The following is a 24,078-nucleotide window of genomic DNA, read 5'->3' as shown; positions in this document are numbered from 1 at the left end:
ACGGATCGATATCGACGTAGATAAAGAAAAAGCTTAAACGTTATCGCCGCTTTCTTCTGTCCGACCGCTCTCGCCTTCCACTCGATCAGGGGGGAATCCGTAATTGCCGTTCCGATATTGGAGAGCTTCTCTCGCTCGCGTTTTCCTTACTCGCTACCGTATGTCAAAGTAGAAACGAAATATAAAAGTCTCTTCGTGAATGTTGGCTGCTGCAAAATCGGAACGCGGATCGGGAACGGTGTGAATCGAGGGAGGGGTGTAAGCGGAGGAAATAAAGGCGGAGTGGAAGAGGAAAGCGTCGGATCCGGTGGATATCGATATCGTTGTCGCGTTGACGATTTTTCGCATCTCTCTTCCGCGTTTCCTTTCTTCTCCTCTCTTCGTCTGCTATTCTCTTTCTCTCTCTCTCTCTCTCTTTCGGTAACGATAATCGCTGGTAAGAGCGAACGAAATGCGTCGGAGGATTTAGAGCAAGGTCGCTCGGAGCAGGGAGATCAGTGGGTCGAAGAAGAGGGGACGCGGGTCAGTCGCGGTGGTGCTTAGACGCCGCCGGGTAACTAAGTTCCCTAATGGTTACGGCCACTGGCTATAAAGCTGAAACTGTTCGCGGGTGAAGCAGACCGAGAGCGGTTTCACGAAGTGGGCGTCCACGGCTCGGCAATGCGGACACGCGAACACGCGGCTGTAGTCCGAATAGAAGTTTAGCCGCTGATGCGGATAGATCAGAGGCTTCTGGCAGCTGTTGCACTGTAACAGAGAGACATCGGGATTGTTTCAACGTTAACAACTCTTCTCGAACCCAGCACAACAACGTTAGGCTCTCCTTTCTCCCGTACACCACTGGAATCGCCTAATTACCTTAAGTCGCTCCGTGCAACAGGGCATGGCAGCGAATATATCGTAGCTGTACATCGTTCCAAGGACCAAGCTGGACCCGTCCCACAGCTGCGTACAACAACGGCAACGCACGGGCTGGCTACCGCTACCTTCCAGGCAACTCATGCACACGGCCGACAAGAATTGCGTGCGACCCTCGACCTTCACCTGGAACAACGACCAACCAGGATGTCGACGAACGCTTCGATCGCGGTCGCTCGAAGAGCGAGCAAAACGCGGGAAGGTGGTTCGAGTTACCTCGGCGCAGGCGGGCGAATGCTGTCTCGGTGACAAGAAGAACGTGCCGTCCACCAACGGATATCTGTCGAAGACGAGCATGGGCGCTCGGCAGAGCACGCAGGAGACCCGGGACCACTGCAGGGCGGCCAGCGTCGACAGAATAAAGCATCTGGTGTCGTCGTTCCCGTGATTCCCCTCGTCCTCCATCTGGAACAAACGAACCGTTTCAAATTTTCATCCATCCTACGAATCCATCCGCGATTATCCAATCTATTTCCACGCTCGCGATCGTCACCCCTTTCGAGTCGACAAGAAAAGAACCTCTCTCTCTCTCTCTCGTTCTCTGTCTCTATCCCTTACTCTCTTTCGTTTTCCACGGTTCAACGGACAAATGGATGGGCTCGCGTGGTCAACAGAGAGAGAGAGAGAGAGAGGCAGGTTTCGCGTTTCAGTGGCTCGAATAAATAAATTGGATCGGTCTGGCAACTTTGCCAGCCGTTCCCGGTGCAACGGAAAACCGATCGCGCGTGGCTCGATTCATGGGAGAGACGCGCTTCAACTTTTCACGAGTTCGCTAGGAGAGAGATTCTTTCCCGAGGCCCCTGGCCTTCGACGACGAAACGTTCGACTGCTCGTCGAGAGACAATTTCCTGAGATACGTAATTAATGTCTCTGACCGGGGCTTTTAATCGAGCCGAGGGAGAAAGGCTACGGCCCCGGGTAGGGGAGGAACGCGAGCCGAAATTGCGGCGAGCGAGGGCAATTATTCTTTGCGACAAGATGAAATGAACGATGGACGTGGGAGAAAAACAAAGAGCATCGGGAACCGATTTTTTCCGGGCCCGGGCGGCGACTCCGGAAGCGCGGGTCGAAGGTCGCCGCCCTTGCAGATTATTTTATCGTCGCGGCTAAAAGGCTAAGAGTGGAAGAGGAAAGTGAACGAAGCAAAAAAGGGGGAAAAAGTAGAAAGAAAAGGAGTAGGGGAGACGCATAAATCGCGGGATATCGTCTGGGGGGTGGTGGCGGGCTGCCCGTCCGGGGGAGGATTACGATGCCGGCGTCGCGGATTATCGGAATTCGATAATACCGGACGGTACAAATAAATATAAAAATCAGCCAGAGGAGAGGAGAGGAGAGGAGAGGAGGGGCAGGGCCTGAGGTAATAGACCGCAGGTAAGAAAAAGGTCGACGAACTCGTAAACGACCCGGTCTTCTTTCGAGCTTTTGCGTAAACTTTATAACGCAGTAAAACGGGGACAGAGTTGGATAAATATGGCATTCCTTCCGTAACCTTTCTTTCCAGGAATCTCCGTTCTCTCGAGGCGTTTCCCGGGACGAGAGGAATTTCAGATCGCGTAAGAACTCAATCCCGACTTGGAATTGCGTGCATCGAAAATAATGTCGGGTAATCACCGGCGAATTTTTCACGACGGTCGATGCCTTCGAATAAAATTCGTCTTCCCCTCGAGGAGGGAGGTTATTGAAAATACCGAAACCGGCATTTTACGCCAGCCTGGATCGAGGGGAAAGCAAGGTTGAAAAGTATAACGCGTCCGCCATCCACCGAGGGATTTGTCAAGACGGTTCTCTCGCGAGGACTCTCCTACTTAGACCTTAACGGCAGCGTCGAGCGGCCATAGGTCCCGGAACGATAAAGCTCTGTTATATGGAAGAGCGTAAAATTCGTTACGATCGGACCCGGTTCGCTTCCGCTTCTCGTCCCTGGCTCGCGAATACGGCCAAGCGAACAAAGAAATTGAAACGTTCTTCTTTTTTTTTCATCGTTACTAATTCCCGATGAATCGAACGTCGTTGCGTAGACTCGTTCGCCGCGAAGGTAGAAGAAGACGAGAGAGGAAGCTAACCAAACCACCATCGAAGTCCGTGGTACAGAAGTTTGGTAACTGCCATCAAACGCTCGCGATACAGCTAGAAGGGAGTCGCGGAAACTTGGAAAGAAACTTTATCGTGAAAGGAAAAAAATGTCGCCGCCACGAGAGATACTCGAAAAGTTGGTCGAGGCGGGGAGAATTTACTGGTGCGGGCGTTCTGCTCCTCGTTAATACAGAAAGGAACGGGTGGGCGGGCGTATGATCGCGCGCGGAGTTACCGCGTGTACCGAGGTTTCGCGAGCGTCTACATTGGTTCGCCGAACGGATTTACGAGCACCGAGCGACAAAGGATACGAGCGACGAGCCTCGCTGCCGCGTGTCTTCTCGACCGGAAATGGGGGGCAGAAAGAGGAGCGGAGCGAAGCGGAGGCTGGAGACGCGACGCTCCGACTTCTCCTTCCCTCGCCAGTCGTTCACTCCCACGCTCTTTCTATCGTTTTTTCCCTCGTTCTCGAGGGGAGAGAATCGTTCCGTTCTTCGCTCCTCGGGTTCCATATCAGTTTGACTGACCCACTGTCGCGCCTACTCGAGGAGGTCCGATTCCCTCTGAGTAGCTTCTTTCTTTTTTTTTTTTTTTTTTTTTTTTCATGCCCAACCGATGCAACTGATCTACTGTGAAACCATTATATCGCTCTCTCCCCGTTTACGGTGGTTTTATTCGCGTGAAAATAATCGATCGACCGACGAACTTTGCTTCCTACTCGGCGAGATCCTCGCGTTTCGCATCCCCTTTGTTCGAAGCGGCGGGAGATGCGTAACCATGGACGGGGTTGGCGAGCGACACCCGAGGGGCGGAACGCGGGGAGACAGAAGGGAGAAACGCACAGAAATTGCGGCCCCTAATATTATTGACAACTGATACGAGAGACGACGCGGTTGCGTGACTCGTCCAATTTTATCGAGGGTGCCCGGAAAAAACTATTCTTCCCGAGCGATAACGCGAGACGCATCCATTCCGTGTTGCTCGATGAAATTCAACCCCGAGTTTGGAAAGCAATTCTCGGGACGAGGGAAGTCGGGGCTCGCTGTAGCCAAGTTTCAAAAAGGAGACGTCTCCTTGGAAAGAATTTATCGCGCATCGAGTTAAATCCGCGGTGCCCGGACAAAAGGGAAAGAAGAGAACTGGAAACGGAAAGGAAGAAGCCAGATAGGCATTCACGGACTAGAAGAGAAGAGGAGGAGGAGAGTGGCGTTCCGGTGCTTTACGAGATTTTTCCCGGTAATCTCCAGCTAAGCGGCTTACCCTCGATTTCCGCGTGCAAAGACGATTACACGTAATTGCGATTAGAAGAAGGAAAATGGAATTTGCCGTTCTGGCTTCGTCCGCGCGCGACGCCTGAGTGGACGACGGCTGGCAGCGCGTTAATTATGCATCGGCAAATATCCTCGAATCACGTAGACGCGAATGTTACCAGCACCGGCGATGCGACCGGTGAACGCCAGATAAAGGAATGCATTTTTCATGCACGCGAAAGGGTGGCGACGCGTATCGTGGGACCCTCGCCGATTCGAGTCGGATAACGGCTGGTACGACTCCACCGGCGTCGGTGAAACGGTCCCTTAGATTGGCGTCGAACATCGACGACGCCTCGTACTTTCGGTTCCTCGAGAGGGGAGCAAAAAATGGAATTAAAACTTCAAATTGAATGCCATCGCGATCGATCGATCGATCGAACGATGAAAAGCATCGACCGATTCCCTCGCGTCGCTTACTAAATTGCACCGAAAACGAGCGAGACGACCACTCGTGTCCGATCGGCTCGACAGCGTTGATCGATACGTACCCATCATCGGGGTCTGGGGTGTCGCATCCCCCGTCCGTCCTGTCCCTCGTGTCTTTTAACGCCGTAAAATGTCGATCAGCGAAAATTCATTCGCGATAGATTCTCACCCCGGGCCTCGCCTCGACCGCCAAAGGAAATTGCTGCCATACATCACGACACGCGTGCCGCTATTGTAAATACCCAACAACTTCAGCCCGGGGGGTAGACTCTCGGCGAAGTAAATGGACGAGACCGACTTTGAGGATTACTCCTGACTAATGATTTTCATAATCCCGTGGCATCGTTTAATAGCGCCGAGTCGGTGCGTAACAAAGGGTTGCGCCGTTACCTGAACGGTTCGAGAACCGTATCACGCGAAACTCTAAAACTGTAAACCCTCTCGGTGGCGGGATTACCCAGCAACAGCGGGAGGATTTACGGGATCGTGGAGGCAGCGGCAGTGGTAGTAGTATTCGGACACGGTATACCGCGTACTCGGACGAGGCGCGAAGGGTTCGGAGTCTTCTCTTGTCCTTATAAATCAGCCACGCGTCGCCGAAGAGGTTAAGGATGGCCTCTTGCTCGGGGTGCGTCAGCGAAAGGTCGCTCTCTCGGTTACGGGGGATTCGGCACCGTGGCGCGTCCTCTCCTCCCTCGGATATCGCGCGCACCGGCTCATCCCCTGCGAGGGGTTGCCGCTGCTCGCGGAAAGTAGGCCCCCCCTCGTTAAATTTATCGCGCCGCGTCGTCGGCGTCGGCGAAGTTATGCGCGCGAGCATCTCGACGCGTTGTCTCGTAAATTCAGAATCGTGGAAACGCGACGAACCGATCGCTTCGAAAAATATCGCCGACCAGACCTCTCGCCGTTTAACGGACCTGCAAAGAGATCAAACGACAAATTGAAACGTCACGCCCGATATCTCGTGGAACGCCTTCCGATTGATCTCTTAATTATCTCTTTGTCCATCGCCTGCCTCGGACAAATAAACGAACGGAACGTAGCCCAGAAATAGAGGCGAAAATTAAAGGAAATTAGAGGGGCCGGTACGGTCCGTGGCGCGGGTTTGATCAACGCGAGACGGTAATTGCGCCCGCGTTTCATACGCCACGCGAACCTAGCCGCGAAAAATTCGAAATAAGCCACAAAGCGCGGGGAGGGTATCGCGTGCCTGCCTTCTCGCTAATGCGGGAAGGCGTGGAAACGTCGTTCAAACCGAGAGAGAGAGAGAGACTAATTACTCGTTTAAGATAAGATTCTGATCGCGGGTGTCGTGATTAACGGCACCCTTAAACGGTCGGCTGTCGCCGGCGTAGAATCGACGAGCTAGCTAATCGCACGCGTATCTGCTTTTCCACGGCAAGAGGCGATTCGAAATCTTGCCTCCGATTTCTCGGGAAATATCCTAATTTCGAGATAATTAATTGCTCCAGCGGAACTTAGGATACGAACGAGAAACGCGAAGCGTGGGAGGGAGACGTGGGAAGAGGGGGGGAGAAAAAATCATTTCCCCCGAAACGTCCGGAGGCTCGAACCCTCGGAACGAGCGGCGATAAATCCAAATAGAAGATTATTAATAATGTAGGCAACGCACCGAGGAATCGTCGGTGGGCCGGTTTTCGAGCGCGAACCAGTTTATTTCCTGCGGGAGCCGCAGGAACTTTCCGAAAACGAAATCCGCGGCGTGTCAGGGGTCGTTACATACCTCCGTTACGTAAAAAATCGCGGATGAGTTCTGGCAACCGCGTAAATAAATGATTTCGACCTGGAAATCGGTATTCACGCGCGCCTAACCGTTACGCGAGAAGTCGATTTGCTTAACGCGGGCGGAAATTATTCCTCGAAAGGTCGGATTCGCGCCCAAACTCTCCGCTCTCGGTTTAAGAGGCTTAACCAGCACTTTGACCCGATATATTATTAATCGCGTCGGCTGGTATTTAGTTGGCGGGTTTTCTTCTTCAACGAGGAGAAAGAAAATGGTCGACGGGGCCTTGACGGAGATGTAAATTCCATGACGGGTCTGGAAGACGGTCGGGCGGGCGCAGCTGAGCCAGCCGAGGAAACTTTTACCGAAGAAGGGAACTTAATCTCGACTTGTCTTACCAGAAAACAAGAGAACCCGACAGCGGATACGTTTTAATACTTAATAAGACCCCGAGGTATCCCCGTCGGCGATTACGCAACGAGGCTCTCAGCTCGACCCCGCTGACACGTAGACGAGGATGAAATTTTCTGTAATTGCCTGGTCTGGCCCTATTAAAAAATAAAATTCCACGGTCCTTCGTGGTTCAGGTGGTCCGGGTTCGATTCGATCGAAGAATCGAATAATTGCGAGGAAGCTAGCGCATCGCATAGGTATTTATATTATTCGAGGGAGTTATCAGCCGGGTGGATAAGTCGCGGAGGGAGCGCGCAAACGCGCGGAGAACGCAGGAGGGCTCGCGCGGCGAGCCGGTTACAAATATAGCCGGTACATAGTTGCGGTGCGTGTACGCAAAACGGAGCGAAAGATATCTCCATCGGGCTCGCGGCGAGGCTAATGCACTCTAATCTAGCCTCTATAGATAGAGGCCCCTCAATGCCATTCACTGCACGTACGCGCGTGCACGAGCTGCACACGGAGAGCCGCGCGCGCACCGCCTAAGTCCTCCGTGGACTACATCGACCGCGACGCCGATCAACCGGAGAATTCCTTCAACGGAAAGAGATCCAGTCCAGATGTCGACCACGGATTACAATTAAGATACTTTATATCATCCATCCTCCGTCGCGTTCCTCCCGGGCTTATTTATTACGGCCGCGCTCGCGCCGTCTTTCTTCGCGACGACTTAAGAAGAATGAAATATTCGTTCCGACGAGCAATGCGGAAGGGCGAAACCATACGCATTCGAAGCGAACGCGAGAAATAAACGGGACGGGATAATTCAGGGACGCGTAATTTCATCCGCCGGATCCTTTCGTCGGGCAAGGAAAAATAAAAGCGTGCTCGTGGTCGTGGTCGTCGGACCACGGCGATAAAGCGAGCCCGCAGGAGGTCCTCCTCTTTCTTCGCCGCTCTTGCCACTTTTCTCCGCGAAATTGAGAAAAATAACGACCTCCGAAGGGACGGGAAAACGCTGGCGTTTCCTGCAACACGGCCCTGACAGCCGGTGCTCTCGCATTATTGCGCGCATAAAAGCCAATGTCGTACGTTTCCCTGCGAAAACGCCGCTGCTCCGTCCTCGTTTGTACCTTCTTTATCATCCTCCTACCAAACCCGGCACGCGTCCCAACCACCCGCACCCCCGATGTTCCCGTTGCTCTAGTCTCTCTAGACAGAGCCGGAGTTCCGATCGAAATCGAGAGCCCTGATCGCCGTTCGACTTCGACGATGCTGAAGAAATCGCGGTTAACGAGATCCGTTTTCGCTCCGCGAGAGTCGTCGTTGCGGCTCAACCTTGGACCGTGTCAACCGAGTTTCCTCCCCTTCGAGGAGAGCCTTCGAGGATCCTTGAGAATATTTTTACGGCGAGTCGTTCCAAAGATAGGCGGTAAAGCCAGGCCGCCGTCGCTCTTGTTCTTCGTTGACTACGAAGGTTTATAAAGCGGCGATCTCTCCCGTGGCGCGAACGACACCCCCTCTTCCACGAGCTGCGCCAACGTTCTCGCAAAATTTCGTCTCACCCCGTTACGATTGCGATAAATAGCCCGGTAAAACCAGCCGCTAAAATAATATTGAGGCAACTCGCGATACCCGAGATAATAAATACGTAGGCGGTCGATTCGCGCGAGTCGGTCGCGAAGCCATTGGAACCGTTTCCGCGCGAAGCATGTTTGCCAGCAGCAGCCGACGAGTTTCCGGTGAGTCCGTGTAAAGAGAAGCCGGAAGTTGAGGCGAGCGACGCGGCAACTCGGAATTCCTTCGAAATTGTTCGCAACACGCGGTTGGTGTAACGCAGTTGAAAACTTGCCCGTTAATTAAAACTTGCCGGAAGCAGAGAGTACCCGGATTGTTCCGATTGTTTGTTGGAAAACGAGGAAGAAGCACCACCGCCTACCACCTACTACTTCGGACGAAACTTTATATACCTGCAGATATTTCTCTCTCTCTCTCTCTCTCACTCCGTCTCCCTCGCTCGTTTCTACAACTCGAACGAGGTTTTCTTGGTGTCGCGAGTCGCGCAACATTCCGGCTATCTGCTTTCCCTCGATTAGCGGAACGCGAAAAGGCACTATGCGACGATGACGACCCGTAAAGGAACGCGATTTCACCGGCTCCGTCGCTAACGAGAGACGCCTGGCGTTTCATCGATTTTTCCTCCTCTCAACCTTTCGTCGCGATTCGTTTTTATCGGGATGGCGTATCGCTCGACTTCTCATCGGAGAAGGCGCAAAGGTGTCGACGACGACGACGACGTCGCCGAGTTGTCAGTTGGTGGTTATTTTTAAACCGGTGCGGGGGGGAAGATCCGAGGCTAACGCGAACCAACGGCCTCTGCGATACTTTTAAACGGGTCGCCGTCGTTCATCGAGACGCTTCCCCTTTCTCGATTCGAGTTAATTAACGTCGACGAATCGTTGAAACGTCGATTTTTCTTTTACACGAAAAGCGGAGCCTCGGATGATCGCACTCCGTCAGAAGTTTCGACGCGTTGGTAATCGATGAGAAACGCGGCGCGTAGGCGGCATGAGTCATCGTCGACGCGTGGCGCGTCTCGGCACGCACTCGGTGAGTTTTCCTTTTTAAACGCGAAGGAAATTGGTTGGACAGCCACCGGTTGTCGATTACTATTCTTCGCCATGCAAACGAGAGGGGCAGCGGGACGCGGACGCGGACGAGGAGACGACGACCGTGTCCCGGTGACTGCCGAACGCCGGAGAAACGGCAGAAAAACCCATTGTTCTCGCAATAATTGGCCCCCGGTGAGTTATGACGCGGGAACGTCGTAAAGTTTGCGGGAACCGGCCGGCGAGCGCGCGCACCTTTAAACGCACCCCTCGAGAGACGCGCGAGGTCCTCGTCGTTCGTTAAACTCCGAGAGAAAAAGCAACCGCGTGAGACCGCCGTTCGAAACGATTATTCGCGACCGGTATCTGCGGGCGGAAGTCGAGGTGCGCGCAATCTTCGCGCAGCTGCCAGATAAACCGAACGTCGCGTCGCGTCGCGTCGCGTCACGTCGCGACGGCGAGCGTGGAAAAGGTGACGTTTCTACGCGGAAGCGCGATCGAACGCGCGGGGAAAGAGATTGGCTTCGGTCGACGACCAGTTTTTTCAACGGCGTCGGCGCACCTGTCCGTTCACGGGTTACCGAGAGGTTGCTCCTCTTTTCCTTTTTTCCTCTCCTCTCGCGGATAGAAAAGATAAATAGTAGAAGTCGATAATAAATCGAAACGAGCCCGAGTAGTCGTAGAACCGGTGGCATACGCTAAACGAGCGATCGTCGCCGACTTTCCCAAAGCTTCCCACATTTTCCGGCGGAGGCTGGTAGACGAGGCATCCGACCGCGCTACCACCAGGTGTATATCCCCTTAAACGCGATCGAGACGGCTAGAAACCAGAAGAACCGGCGTCTCGACGCGGGGGGGAAAGAGAGAGACTGCGTGGTGACAGCGCGCGCGGCACCCGTCCGGACTAGTTTTCTCGTTCTCCTTTTCTACTCGTCGTCTCGCGCACTTTTTCACCTGGAGATCCACCGCGGAACCAGATCGCGATCCAGTTCACCAGACGATCTCTCGTTACCCGGTTCTCGATCGCGAAAAATTACTCGTCCTCCTCTAGCCGGGGCAGCGAGGTTTCATTTTGTTCGCGACGCCGATTGGAAAGCGAGTCGCGGTTTTGAATAGCCAATAAAATCCACGCTCGAACGAACATTTCGCGGTGACGTGGGCGCTTTGCAACTTAGTAATTTTCATTTCCTGTCCGGTACGACAAGTTTCTCTCTCTCTCTCTCTCTTTCTCTCTCCGTGTCTGTCTGCCCGATCAATGAGAACGCGTAATAGGGTATCGCGTACGGGGTAGAAGGAAGTTGTCGATCCTGCCCACTCGAAACTATCGGGTCTCGAATATCTCGCCGACAACTCGCGTGGCACTGAACTCGTGGACGCGGAATTGCGCTTTCGTTCACGTCACCGGATCGGTCGGACCAACTGCGAACCGTAACTACTAGGCGACTGGAATATAGGCAGAGGTATATACGCGATTGGTGGACCGCGCGCAGCTCGAACCGGACGATAGGAAGCCGTCCGGAGAACAGATTTATCGGACAACTCCGTTACACGGAGGCTTGGCATGGCTCGTTAATTACGCCGAGCCTTAAATCGTGCTCGAGTCGAGAATTAGATAGCGCGCGGAGGCTCGCGATCGCGTGACGAACGAACCTCTCGCTAGAATTCTTTCGGTGCGCGCACCGCTTCTTTAATCGATATATAATATACACCGCAACCGAGGCGAGAGCAGTTTCCACGGATAGAGAGATCGCCGGTCGACTATTACGAGCGATCGTAAACCCGTGGAGAGTAACGAGCGACCGTGGTTAACTCGGTGAATTAGCGAGCCTTCGAAAATCCTTTGGTTTTCAGCTCCGTTCGAGGACGGGGTGGTGCCCGCGATTATCGATGAAACAGGGGGTGGTGGACGGTGGTGGAGCGGAGAGAAGCAGGCCAGCGAGAGAGCCAGCTAGAAGGGAGGAGGCGAGAGAGGACGGAGCGGTTCCAAGTGGCACTCCCTGTCTGTCGACCCACGCCAGCTATCTCGCGAGCTGTCACACGATATTATTACGTGCGCATGGCCATGTATCACGGACTACCCGACAGATCGGGACTCGTATCTATACGAGAGCCGGCTCTCTCCCCGGCTAGGTGTGGTTACGTTCGGTACCGCGGCGTGCGATCAAATAAACGAGCTTGCCTCCCTCTTGCCTCTCTCTTCTGCCTTCCCTCCTGCGCTCACCTGACCGACGATCCTCGTGCCCCCCGCCATCGTCGTCGCCGTCGCGGAGTTACTTTTAAGGTCACAGACCTCCGAGAGAGGAGTCGCGCGTTTGATCGGTGCAAGCGAAACGAGGGCGAGACCTCGACGGAGTCCATCGAGACCCCCACCCGTTCCCGTCGCCGTCCTGCGAAAGCCCCGGAGATCGGTGTCCCCGATGCGTGTCTCGAATTACGATCGGTTACACCGATCCTCTCGTCGCGTCCAGTCGCGTCCAGTTGCGTCGACCAGCCATTTTCCCTCGACGGTCGCGGGGGTCCGCGAAACCGCGGCTCCTCTTCTTCTCCGCTTCGAGAGAACTTTCGATGATTCGAGCGGATTCCGCGCGACGACGGATATACTCGCGCGCCTCGATGTTCAGCGAGAGGTTAACGACCCGGTGACGAGGAGGGTCGCGGACTGATTAGTCACGTAGCCAGCGCCCACGTCGACTAGGAACGAGATATAGCCGGTGACGCGACGCGACGCTCCCTTCTCGAGCCTTTAAGTAAAAAGAAAATTCGCTACGCGCGCGTTTATCCCGCGCGATCAGAAAATTCGGAATCGCGATATGGAACAAGGACGACGACCACCCTCTGGAACTCGAACGGACACCGCGTTCCTCCTTTTCCTCCCGCCCCTTCGCCGGTTCCCGCCGCGCCGTATACACCACGGGTATTGCACAACCGATAACCGGTTTCGAATACTGATTTCACGACCGTATCTCTCTCTCTCTCTCTCGTAACCCGTACACGCGTGAGAAGAGGATTCGCGGTTCGAATCGAAGAGAGGAGATCTGCTCGCGACGAATTTCAAACACTTCCGCCGCGTGAAACAACCCTCTCGGAGGTTTTCGTTCTCGCTCCCGAGGAGTACTCTCTGGTAATTCGAGGCGACTCATGACCGGATCGTTTACTAGACGAGGTGAAAGCCTTTCGATGACGTCGGAAAGAGAGAAGAAGAAAAAGTAAGCGGTCGATCGGTGGTAGGAACCTTTCATTACGGCCTGGTAATAACCAACGTGCCGTCGTCCATGTTCGAACCGGCGCAGAGGCCACGGACGCGTGTACGTGTCCCGCGAGATCCTGCCGGGCAGATAGGATGATACCAGCCGCTCGGACGGGATCGTGCGGAGAAACGCGCGCGAACCGAGAAACGAAAGGGCGAAACGGAGACGCGAGAGAGGCGCACGGTAGCGTACGTAGGTACAACACGTTCGTCGTCTCTCGTGTCGTTTATCGCGCGAATCTCGTCCCGTGCGATGTCCAGGACCCGTCGAGAAACAATGGCTAAACGAATGCACGCCTTCTCCTCGTCCCCGTATCCGCGTGTGGCCGAGCGAACGATAGGATCGCATCGCGTCCAGAAATTAAGAGTCGACGCGCGACCAGAGTTCCTCTCCTCGTCGAAGGGAACTCCGTAAAGTGCCCCGGGAACAGCGCAATCCCGGCTGAAACCCTTCTTCCCGCCCTTTATCACAGCCTCTGACGCGAACTACCGTGTGTCGAATTCATTGCTCCCGGAATGAATAGACACCATTTCCCGAACGGAGCTTTCTCTCGCTATCCGCTAATCTCGCCAGCTCGGCCCCCTAATTTTCCTTTACGACCGTTAAGCACCTCGTGTCCACCGCGTGAATCACCGAATCTCTCGGTTCGACGACGGAGCTTAATTCCCGACGCTTATATCACGAGGGGTGAACACTGGCGCGTTATCTTTCCACGCTCGATGGTGAACCAAGGTGTTTCTTTGGCTATAAAACGTGATAACTAGCTATACACGCTACTACCGCCGCTGCTCTACCCGTCCTTTTAACTTTGCGCGTCTCCAAAAATTTCTCTCTCCTTCCCTCTCCTTGGTTGTAACCAAGAACGACGCGGGTCGAGGAACCGGGGGGAAGAGGAACCGTGTAATCCCGCCGCTACCAGTAATTAGCGATATTTGCATATCTCGGCACCGGAGGAAGAAGCGATTTACATGCGAATGGGCCTACTCTCGGCCCCGTGAAACGTACGTCCCCGTAAATAACTACCGTTTATGGTCGATGTAGACGTCGAGACGACGGAAGGCGAAAGGAGAAAGAATCGTGAGTCGCTTATGAAGTACGAACAATCGATCCGACGGTTCCTCTCGCGCATTTTAACGGAACGCCGCGGGAAGAGAATCTACCGAAAAGTTTCCGTTCCGGTGTTTTGCATAATCGCGGTATAATTCGCAGGGTTTATCGTTCGCGTTCGTGTCCCTAATGTCTCGCTAAAGTTTCGCGGCCGCGACCGCCACAGGGGTAGGCGATACCTCGTCGTTAGTCGCTAATGGCCCCGCGAAAGAACTAGGATTAACAGTTGTAAACCACCTTGCGAATTACTCGCTTCCTTCTCTGTCGCTTCCTCGCGTCGCGTCGAATCGGCAACGCGATTTACCCGACGAGTATCCCGTGGAAGCACGGTTTCCCGATCGTTCTTTCGAATCTTGTCGAGTCCGTAAAGTTTCCTCGAGGCACGAACCAGGAGACGAGAGGAAGAGGGAGGAAGGGGAGAGCTGTAAAATTTTACTGCCAAACGCCCGCCCGATGAATTTGCATGGAAATTCGCAGCCAGCCCGAGACGTACGCGTCGTGAGAATTAATTCGGTTACATTTAATGAGCGGCGAAGACGTTCGTCGGGTGAAGCCGAGCAAGTTCTCGAATGGAGCCGTTGCTCGTGGCGTTTCGTCGTTAAAACAGACGCGAGAGGACGATATAATCTGTCTTCGGTATCGCGCTGCGCGTCGTCGGATCACGCTCGGATCATCGGCGATGGCATTTACGTAGCAACGCATTCTCCGGCGAAACGTTTCCCCGTTTCAGACGAGACGTACAAAACGAGGAGGAGAAGAAGAAGAAGAAGAAGAAGAAGAAGAAGGAGAAAGCTTCCTGTGCTCGCTCCTCCGGGCGAGAGGGAGCCTAAAAGGGAGCTCGTTTAAATTATGAAATTACCAAGTCCGTGTTGTAGCAGCCTCGTCGCGTAAGCTTCTTATAGGAGTTAACTAACCTCGTAAAATTAGCAGGTAGGTGCAAACTTCCTTCGCGTACCAACCCTTTCCTACCTTTCGCGCTCGTTTCGTTACCGTCTCTCATCTTCCCCTCGTGCTCCCCTCCGCCGGTGTCTCGTTCTCTTGTCAGTTTCCGTCAGCTCGTAAAACCCGGTCGAGACAATGCCAGAACTCCGCGCGGAACTCGACAACCCTTCGCGCATCCACCACCCGTCGGATCCCCCGATATAAAGTCCCTCGTACCGTGGTTTACCTACCTACATACCTACCTACCTACCTACTACTAACGGAGAAAGAGGGAGGGAGGGAGAGAGAAATTTCGCGAAATACCGGGACAACGCCCATCCACACCCCCCTTCGTCCTGTAACGACGCCAACCGAACTCGCGGAACTGCTAAAAGACATCGGCGCTGGAATGGTTCGGCGACGTTTCGAATACGCGGGTTGGTTAACGATGATCGTGGCACGGAAGCGCGGTGAGACGAAATCGATTTCGAAGAGAGAACGGAGAAGGGAAGGCTAGGCGCGCGCGCGCGCCCATCGCGACCGAAATTGGCTACTACTCGAATACGTGACTCAATTTTACGGAAGGAGATCCGGACTGATTTCCATCCTCGCCGCGAAGTTCGCGAGACACGCGTGTTTAGAGGAAACAGCCCTTTTCTCCGTTTCGTTCGCGGGCCTCTTTCGCGTCTCGCGCGCGCTTCAACGGCAGATGAAATTAATTGGCGAAATGAAAACCGAACGGGGACTGGCCGCAATTTGCATTTCAAATTTCGCGTTTAAAACAAACGGACGCGTCGTGATTCGAATATAAATATCGGACAGCCGGCAAAAGAGGGAGAGCCGTGGACGAAAGGGTCGAGGAACGTAAAATCATCGAAGGGGTAATAAACCAAGCGTCGGTGGAGAAAGATTATTTTTCGAAATAACAACGAGGATTCGGAATGATTATCGATTCGTTAAACGGGGCGCATTAATAGATTCGGCGACGTCCGCGTGGAAGGTTCGTTAGGCAACGGCGACGGGGTCGAGAGAAAGAGAAAATTGGTGACCGCAAACGCGGTCGCGTCGCGTTCAATCGGCAGGCGGTGGTCGGACTGAGAAAAATTTCGTCTGGACGAACCGCAATTGGCGACGCTGGTGGCTGGCTACCAACCGGAAAGAAAGCTTTATTTCTCTTCTTCCAGTTGGAAAGGTTCGTTTCGATTAATTCTGCATCGGGAGGGTAGAAACGAACGAGCATCGACGTAACGGACGGAGCAGGGGGAAAGATTGACGCGTTTATCCGGCCGCGGGGCCCGTCACAGCGTCGACGCGACGCGTCTCGTTACATTTTTATCGAAACAAAACTGTCGCCGGGTGATATTCAATTTCCTGACGGCGGAACCGACGCGGGAACAATTCCGCCGTGCTTGGACAGGACAGATAGGCGGATCGGAACGGGAACCGTTGCCCGCTGTCACCGCTAGCTTCTACGTGACAGTATCTCTAGACGCCGACGCCGGTCGTCGTCCGTACGCTCCCCAACAACAGCGAACTCGCGACGTACTTGTCGCGCTTCGACGCTTGCCCGGAGTTTCCTGCGAAACTCTCCTCGAGAGGGTTCTTTATTATTCCACGTGCGACGATTCGTTCGGCTGCGACGCGTTTTCGGCGTCACCGCGATATTCTGCCATGGAAAACAAACGGCCGTGACGCGGGCAACTTCTCCGTTTGCGGTTTGCCCCGACACTGCAGCCGGGGATTTCACCGTCGAGCCCGACAGGAAACACGCGTCCGGCCGCATTTTTGCGTTTCCGACACCGTTCACTTCCTTGCTTCGCTCGTTCTTTTCGAACCGGCCGAAAGGGAATCCGGAGAGAAATTTTCGCGAGACACCCGCTGGTGGCTCTCGAGAATGGGACCGGGAAGAAAGGATTTGGGAGATCCCCGAAGGTCCACGGGATTGAATTACCCTCGCGCATCCCCCCACCCGACGGTGCGATGTTCCGTCCGTTCGAGTGGCTCGAAAGCCGTGTGGCGGAAGGACCAGGAAAGAGCCACGTTAATTGGACAGATGATACCGCTAAATCCCGGGAAGCTTGAAAGCACGGAGGGAAGCCGCTCGTCGTCCGGCATCGCTTTGTCAGAAATTAGAGGGAAAATGGCCGAGAGATGAGGCCAGCTTCCGGTGGCCTCGTCTCGCGAAGGATCCCGAGGGCCGAGAGGATAAAAGTCGCGGATCAACTCGCGTTGATGCTCGTTAATCCTGGGCGTGGTTGTCGCCGCTCTTGGATAAGATTTCCACCGTGACTCAAACGAGTCGCCAGACGGGGAGAAAAATTTACCGGAACCGATAATCCTCCGGTGACGCTCGCGGAACGGTCGAACAATAAACATTTTGTCGTCGCGTCGATCCGAGGATAAGAGCAGCGCAATAAAACTCCCCGGCTGGCACGCTCGTAAAACGAACGGTAATGAGTCGATCGCGCTCCTCGACCCGCGCCTGTACGTCGTTCCTTCGTTATCCCGTTAATTTTTAGCCGAAACCACGAGGAGACCACCGAGACCGCAGAAAAGTTCAACGACGGGTTTAACGATCGACGGTCGGACTATGCACTTGACGCGTCCCGTTGAATACACACGCGATACATTCCCGCGCGCTTAGCCCACGGGAAGAGAACGGCTCGCGCAAAGGCTGGACGTGTTGGTCTAGCTGTGCAAACACCACCGGTTCGTGGTCGATCGACCGAGTCGCAATTACGCCGGATGAATGGCCGGTTCGTAGCATAAATTAAAACCGCGTGGCGGCGTTACGGTTCTTCGCCGCGGAGCTGGAAGAGAACCTTTTCTCCGGACCCACTCTCAACGAGACCGTTGTGCATCGGGGTTTTCGCGAGAAAAATTGCCGCGATGACGTCGGAGGAAGACGAGCGGCAGACGGAGCGGACGCGCGCAGGGTCAACCGTTCGTCGAAGGACGAGTAGAGTCGCTCCTTGGTCGGAGCTGAAAGGAATAAACGTGCGCGCGCGCGCGCGCGTCCCAGCCAATTGCGGGGGTGTTTCGAGCAGTTGACTCGATTCATTGCCGCAACGAGAGAGTTAGCCTAGTTGTCGGACGGTCGGAGGCGGCGGTAACAGCGGCGCGGCAGAGGGGAGTACGGCCGCGATTATTCCCAAGATTTATAGCCCCTCTTCTTTTCTCGTCCGCCTCGTGGAAGGCTGAAGGAGTAGCGATCGTTAGTATATTCTCGTCTAGATGATTCGAAAGAGAGGCAAAAAGTATGCGTGGCGAAGCGTTCGCGTGGTTTTCGTCGCCGCTCTGTGTACCACGCAGCAGTCGCGTCTATCGCAAGGCTGCGCCGCGGTCTCGACCGTTGGCACAATGAAACCCATTGTGTGCCTCGTTTCTCTGGGTAAACGAGAGTCTCTCCCTATGCGGAGAGGGCGGAGGCCTTGTTATCGCGTGCACCCGGCACCGATTATCGGGGATCGTTCGAGCGTACCGCGAGAAGACGTCGTCGAGGCTGATTTTCGGTGGTCGCGGTCGTTCGATCTCGTTCGTATCTGGTATAAATCTCGATTCAGCTCTCCGGCGAAATTGCACCGTCGCGCGATTATTATGCATCGCACGAGCGGGCGAAACGCGATCGAGCGAGCGCACGGAGACGCGGAGGATGGAAAAGGAGAGAGCACGAGAGAAGGAGCGTGATACAGTAATGACCCAGACAAGCTGCATCCTTGTGCCACATAAAGCCGCGGGCTCCGGGAGAGCGTGCGTAACGCGACATCGAGTATCGCGCTCGTCACGGGCTCTTTATCGCCTTCTCCTTCTTCTTCTTCTTCTTCTTCTTCTTCTCTTCTTTGTAAAACGTTTCTACCGATCAGCCGAGGGAGAGGGACAATAATTCTTACGATCTTTCAAGATCGCGCGTCGAGGAGGGAAAAAAAATCCGTCGACTCGAGCGATATTCAGGCACGTATCCACACGGGTGGCCGAGTTCCGAGGGAAGTCAGCCGAGCGAGAACAGTAGTCGCCGATTAGACACCGCCGAGGGGATAAGAAACGCAGAGGCGGAGGGAAAAACGAGCGCTCGGAAGCGGAAGGCCCGTCTTCCGTATCCATAGGGGCAGAAAGACGTAAATAACGCGACGCTTCGTTTCTTACCGCGAATCGAGTTCGAAAAAATACCCATCTCGTAAGGAAAGAGCGAGAGAGAAGAGGTTCCCCTTTCTCGCGAGTTTTCACCCTCGACCAGGTCTCGAAAAGTTGGTCCCCCGCCCCTGCATCGATCAACCGTCCTGCTCTCTTTTTACAAATCGTGGCTCGTTATTATTTCCTCGAAGCTAGGCTACGCGCCGCCTCCGCCGACCAGCCAGCCACCGCCATCGCCGCGAGATTTACGACCGCGTAAATTAGCCCGAAGCGAAGTTTCCGCGCGCTCTCCCGCGTTGCTTCTCGGTCCCTCGTCGAAGAGGACCCGCGAGATTTCTACCCTTGGCTCGCTGCTAGCCACCACCTCGTATCTTCTTTGTCCGCGGCGACAACCAAACGCGTAATTAAAAGTCCCCTCCCGATCGTTGGTGGACGAGAGAGAGGCATATAGGAGAGAGAGAGAGAGAGAGCAACGAATATGGCATCGATCGAGCCTTTTCGCCGCCGTGCGCTCTCGACTCGGTTAGAAAACCGGTTCCCCGTTAGCAAAGAGAGGAAATTTAAATCGCGCTGTCGCGGCGGCGGTGGCGGCGGCGGCGGACACCGTTATCGATCGCTTCGTTATCGGGATAAAAATGCGAATGCAATTTCGAGGCCGGTCTCGAACGCGGTCGAGCGACGGAGATAAGCGCGCGTTAAAGAGGCGAGAAGAAACGGAGAAAGCTTAGCGAGAGAAGATGTTTGCCGCGCGGAGAACAGACGCGGCGGCCCACACTTGCATTCGCTATGCAACTGGGTCGCTCGGAAATATACGCGCACCGTGACGTTAGCCGATCTCCTTTAACGAGGCGATTTTACGCCTCGTCCGTCCCGTTACGGCGCCGTTCGAGACGCGCGGTAGCTAATTTAACCTTGGATCGACCCCTACGATTCGAAAACGATGCTGCTGCACAGTGGTTGCTCCGATCCACGGTGGTACCTCCCGCGCTCTTCCTCTCTCCTAGATAGATGGAACGCTCGCGAACCGAGTAGTACGCGAACGCGGCCCGATACCGCGTTTATTTCTGCCCTCGCGTTATTTATGGTAGCCCGATAAAAGCGCGTGCACAGGAAACGGGAATCTCTCGACCGTCGAAGGGGCGAAAGTATCGGCGGTTACTATCGGTTAGACGAGGCGGGCCTAGGATAAGAGGAAGACGCAGGTGATCGACGGCGAGCGACACGGTGACCCGTAGTCGTCGTCGTCGTCGTCGTGATCGTCGCGATGGTGCCGGTTTTTCGGCTCGAGCTGTAGCCAAGAACCGGCAAGCGGGTCGCGGCGCGACGGTACCGTCTCTCCGTGGAGAGAAGAGGCCAATGGCCCCGCCGCGGTGCAATGGTGCGGTGTGCAATCGAGCCGCGTTGTGCAACGCCAAGCGGGAGGGAGAATCGAGGCGAGGGGCCGAGAGGGAGAACACGCATCTGCACGCGTGTTCGTGCCGTTTGCTGCCGACCGCGAGTGATCCGCGAGCGGGAACCTTGAAGCGAGCAAGAGGAGGAGAACACCATTCTCTCTCCGCTAAAGGGTATTTTAACGTCGATCGAGTTTCCCCGATCTTCGCTTAAGAATCGTGACGCGCGTTAAACATCCGGCCACGTGGAGAAACACCGCTCCTCGTCGTCGTCGTCGTCGTCGTCGAAGCATTCGCGAAACACGCGACGCGTCAGAGCTTGTGGACAACGCCTATTCGAGGCGAGTAGGCGGATCGTGCGCGACGTCGACCCTGAACGAAGAGGTTTATAAGCAGCATCCATTATTAGAGAACGCTGTCGCTGCTGCTGCTGCTGCTGCTACTACTACTGCTTGCTGCCTGCTGCTGCTGCTGCTGCTGCTGCTGCGGTCGGTGGTACGAGCGGTTCTACTACGCTTCATAAATATAAATTCGAATGCATAATCGATGAAAGCGAACGCCTGCTCGCTTGCCTGCCTGGCTGCCAGGCGACATCGACTGCATGAGAAATGCACCGGAGAGAGAGAGAGAGAGAGAGAGAGAGAGAGAGAGAGAGAGAGAGAGAGGGAGAGGAGAGCACCGTATATTCCTTAATCGCGTTTAACCGTTCTCTCTGGTTCGTTTAAATTTCGCAGCTACAGTTTATTCCAAGTCCAAGGTAATTCATTCACCGTCGATGTCGTAGGTGCCGAACTCTCGTTGAATCTCGACGAACGTCTTTCCCTTGGTCTCGACCATGAAGAACAGCAGAAAGACCATGCTGACGGCGCAGATGACCGAGAAGAAGAAGAACATGGTCGCGATCCCGAGCGCCTCGATCACCGTTGAAAAGGACACGGTCACGATAAACGCCAACGTCCAATTGAAGAATGCCGCGCTCGACGAGGCGACCCCCTTCAGCTTCGCCGGGAAGATTTCGCCCATGTAGCACCACGGTATCGGACCTGTTTCGTCCCTCGTTAAATGTACGCGTTCAAAGTCGTCGCGTTACTACTTTAGAGCGGTTACTAACCGGCGCCCAGACAGAAGGCCATCATGTACGTGCAGGCGCAGACCAACGGCAGCCAATAGAGGGCGTGAGCTTGCTCGTCGTCGCTGGTCCTCAACACGAAGAAGATGCCGAGGACCGCCAGGCAGACGCACATCACGCTGGTGGATATCGTCATTAGGACCTTTCGCCCGAGCTACAAACAATTACCCGATAATACACTAAATACTACCAACGCGACAACGAGTTCGGCGATTTCATGAGAAATGACAAGAGAACCTGGTCGATCAGCACAGCCGAGGCGGCGGATGCGATCACCTGGACGACCCCGACGATCACCATCTGAAGCAGGGGGTCCAGGTCGACGCCCGTCTGTTTGAAAATAGTCTCGCAGTAGAAAATGATCGCATTGATTCCGCTGAACTGTTGCGCGAACATCAGCCCGTACGCTACTCCCATCGTCTTCAAAATCGGTTTCTTCGCGAACGCCGATATCGTCACTTTCTGTAGCCTGCTCTTCTCCACTTGTTCCTGTCCGCCAACAAACACACCAACGTCACGCGTCACGCATGGAACCGTTCGATAATAGGGGTGAGAAGAAAGAGGGGTGCACTGACTTTAAACTCCCTGATCTCGTGGTCAAAGTTGTAGTCCGGTCCGCGGAAAAATCGCATCGACTTGCCAGCGGCTGCCTCGTCGTTCCTCGCGATATGGTAGAGCGGGCTCTCGGGCATGAAAAACATGATGGAGGCGAACACGATGGGCGACAGGCTGCAAAGGCTCGACACGATAGTCACGCTTCCGGTGTATCCGCAGCAGTAGGCGAACAGAATTCCGATCACGAGCAACAATTGAAAGAACACGCCCAACGTACCTGTCGATCGTCTCGCGATAATAATCGATACGATTACGAGAAGAGTAAGTGAGTCTAGCTCCGCTAGACGCGTCGTCTAGGTTTCACCCTACCTCGGATCTCTTTCTCGCTTATCTCGGCGGAATACATCGGCGCTACCACGCAGAACATACCGCCACAGGCGCCGGTGATCAGTCTCCCAATGGTCAGCAGGGTGAACACGGAGACACCGGCGACGATCAAGATCCATCCGAGCATGTACGGGGGCACCAACGACATCATCGTCCACTTGCGACCGATCTTGTCGACGAGAAACGGCACCACGAGCAATCCCAATGCTGCGCCCAGTGGGAACACCGACGCGATCACGTTCGTCGAGAACTCGTCGTACGCGTGATCGTTGATCAGCAGTTCGACGCACGGCGCGCTCCATCCGAGGCCGCAACCGAGTGAAAATCCACCCATGCACGCTACGCAAAATCGATCCATCAGTCTATGCTAGTCGACGACGACGACGACGACGACGACGACGACGACGACGACGATCGGTACGACGCGACATTCGAGGTTACGTATATTTCACGCGCAATGGAAACCGGTGAGAAGCGAAACAGGAGAGAAAGAGAGAGAGAACCTGCGCTCGCAGCGATGTATTGGGGCAGTCTTCTTTGAAAGAGCTTTCGGAAATCTTCCTTGCCATCGGGAAATCCTGTCTCCGCCATTCTTCACGAAAGTTCGAGTCGCGTGTCTCGACTCGAAAACGTGGCTACCTTCGTTCCGTCCTATTTCCAACTCCTATCGGTGTGTGCGTGTATACATATAATATTATTATCACGGGTAGCAGCAGCAGCAGCAGCAGCAGCAGCAGCAGCAGCAGCCTCGCTCCTCCCCGCTCGACCTGAAGAAAAGAGGAACACGCGTCTCTGTACGCGTCTCTAGGCGTCTCTACGCGAAACTCGGCGACCAAAATCGCTGCAAGCTCTCTCGGGGCGATGGCGCGAGGTGAACGACCTACCACCGCCGGCGACGACGATGCATCCGCGGTGCATCGACGGAGGAAAAGGAAATCGGAGGAGAGATAAAGAAAGCGGGTGTTCTCTTTCTCCCACCGCCTCTATTCCCGGCGTATCTGCCACGCCAGGAGGCAGTTTCCGACGAGGAACGTTCGCGAAGAGAATTCTAGATAACCGATAAAACGATAGCACACCTCCCTGGCTGCTCCTCGTTTCCAACGTCCGATGGCGAAAACTATCATTTTTCTCGGGGGCCGCGGAAAATGTTACCTTACCCATTTACCAACGGGTGGCCTAACCAGCCGTCGCGGCTCGAAACAAGCTTACATAAGCAGCCGTCGACCGAGTGCGTGCGGCTTTGCTACCTTGAGGCCGGTCGTTGCCGCTGTCCCCTGCAATCGCGGTAACGCCGCCGGTGTATGCGTCGAACGTTCCTTCTCCACCGAGGCTTGGAACGCGTGCTCGCAAACGAATGGATTTCAATTTCATTCGACGTGGGAATGCGACGTCGCGCCGCTTTATCGCCGCGACGACCTAATTCGAGGGAAACCGAACGCGTCCACCCTCGCGCGCAATCGATTCTAACGAGGGAGGCTTAGGACGCGAGATCGAGCCCGTATAAATCACCGCTCCTTCCTCTCCCCGTGTTAGAAGGCTAGACGCGGGGATGGTGTTCCCGATAAAAGTCACCGAGGCTGAACGAGATTCTTGCCCATCCGGTACAATTTTCTCGCTACGAATTTACCTGCAACAGAAAAAAGAGGGGACGACATCGTTAGATACGATTACTCGAGAGTACACCTCGGAGAACGGAAAAGTTTGAGGGATCCCCGGGCAAATATTTATCGCGA

At 54.6% G+C, this 24,078-nt stretch overlaps 2 protein-coding genes across 2 annotated transcripts in view; both read right to left on the bottom strand.

The window, feature by feature from the left end:
* Nucleotides 1–318: 318 nt before the first annotated feature.
* LOC143427951 (headcase protein-like) overlaps nt 319–24,078 on the bottom strand; it is a 57,264-nt gene continuing 33,504 nt past the window's right edge. The window contains exons 3-6 of the mRNA XM_076902482.1: nt 1,135–1,323; nt 859–1,044; nt 449–747; nt 319–378 (exon numbers count right to left, since the gene is read on the bottom strand). Of these exons, the coding sequence (XP_076758597.1) occupies nt 574–747; nt 859–1,044; nt 1,135–1,323 (549 nt within the window). The 3' untranslated portion in view covers nt 319–378; nt 449–573. The remainder of the gene's footprint in view (nt 379–448; nt 748–858; nt 1,045–1,134; nt 1,324–24,078) is intronic.
* Nucleotides 21,011–22,966, bottom strand: LOC143427950 (trehalose transporter 1-like protein). The gene is made up of 6 exons (XM_076902481.1): nt 22,849–22,966; nt 22,328–22,684; nt 21,979–22,235; nt 21,641–21,892; nt 21,386–21,557; nt 21,011–21,317 (listed from the first exon to the last, which is right to left on the bottom strand). Exons 1-6 carry the CDS (start codon nt 22,934–22,936, stop codon nt 21,037–21,039), a joined length of 1,407 nt encoding a protein of 468 aa, XP_076758596.1. The 5' UTR covers nt 22,937–22,966; the 3' UTR covers nt 21,011–21,036.

Source organism: Xylocopa sonorina, chromosome 10 (assembly GCF_050948175.1).
Source record: "Xylocopa sonorina isolate GNS202 chromosome 10, iyXylSono1_principal, whole genome shotgun sequence".
NCBI lineage: Eukaryota > Metazoa > Arthropoda > Insecta > Hymenoptera > Apidae > Xylocopa > Xylocopa sonorina.
This window is presented reverse-complemented; position numbering and strand designations above follow the sequence as displayed.

Excerpts from the sequence above, each read along its gene's own strand:
- LOC143427950 (XM_076902481.1), bottom strand. The coding sequence starts at position 22,936 with ATGGCGGAGACAGGATTTCCCGATGGCAAGGAAGATTTCCGAAAGCTC. Across the intron at positions 22,236-22,327 it reads AAGCGAGAAAGAGATCCGAG|GTACGTTGGGCGTGTTCTTT; the intron begins GTAGGGTGAAAC and ends GACGATCGACAG. Across the intron at positions 21,893-21,978 it reads ACGAGATCAGGGAGTTTAAA|GAACAAGTGGAGAAGAGCAG; the intron begins GTCAGTGCACCC and ends GTTGGCGGACAG.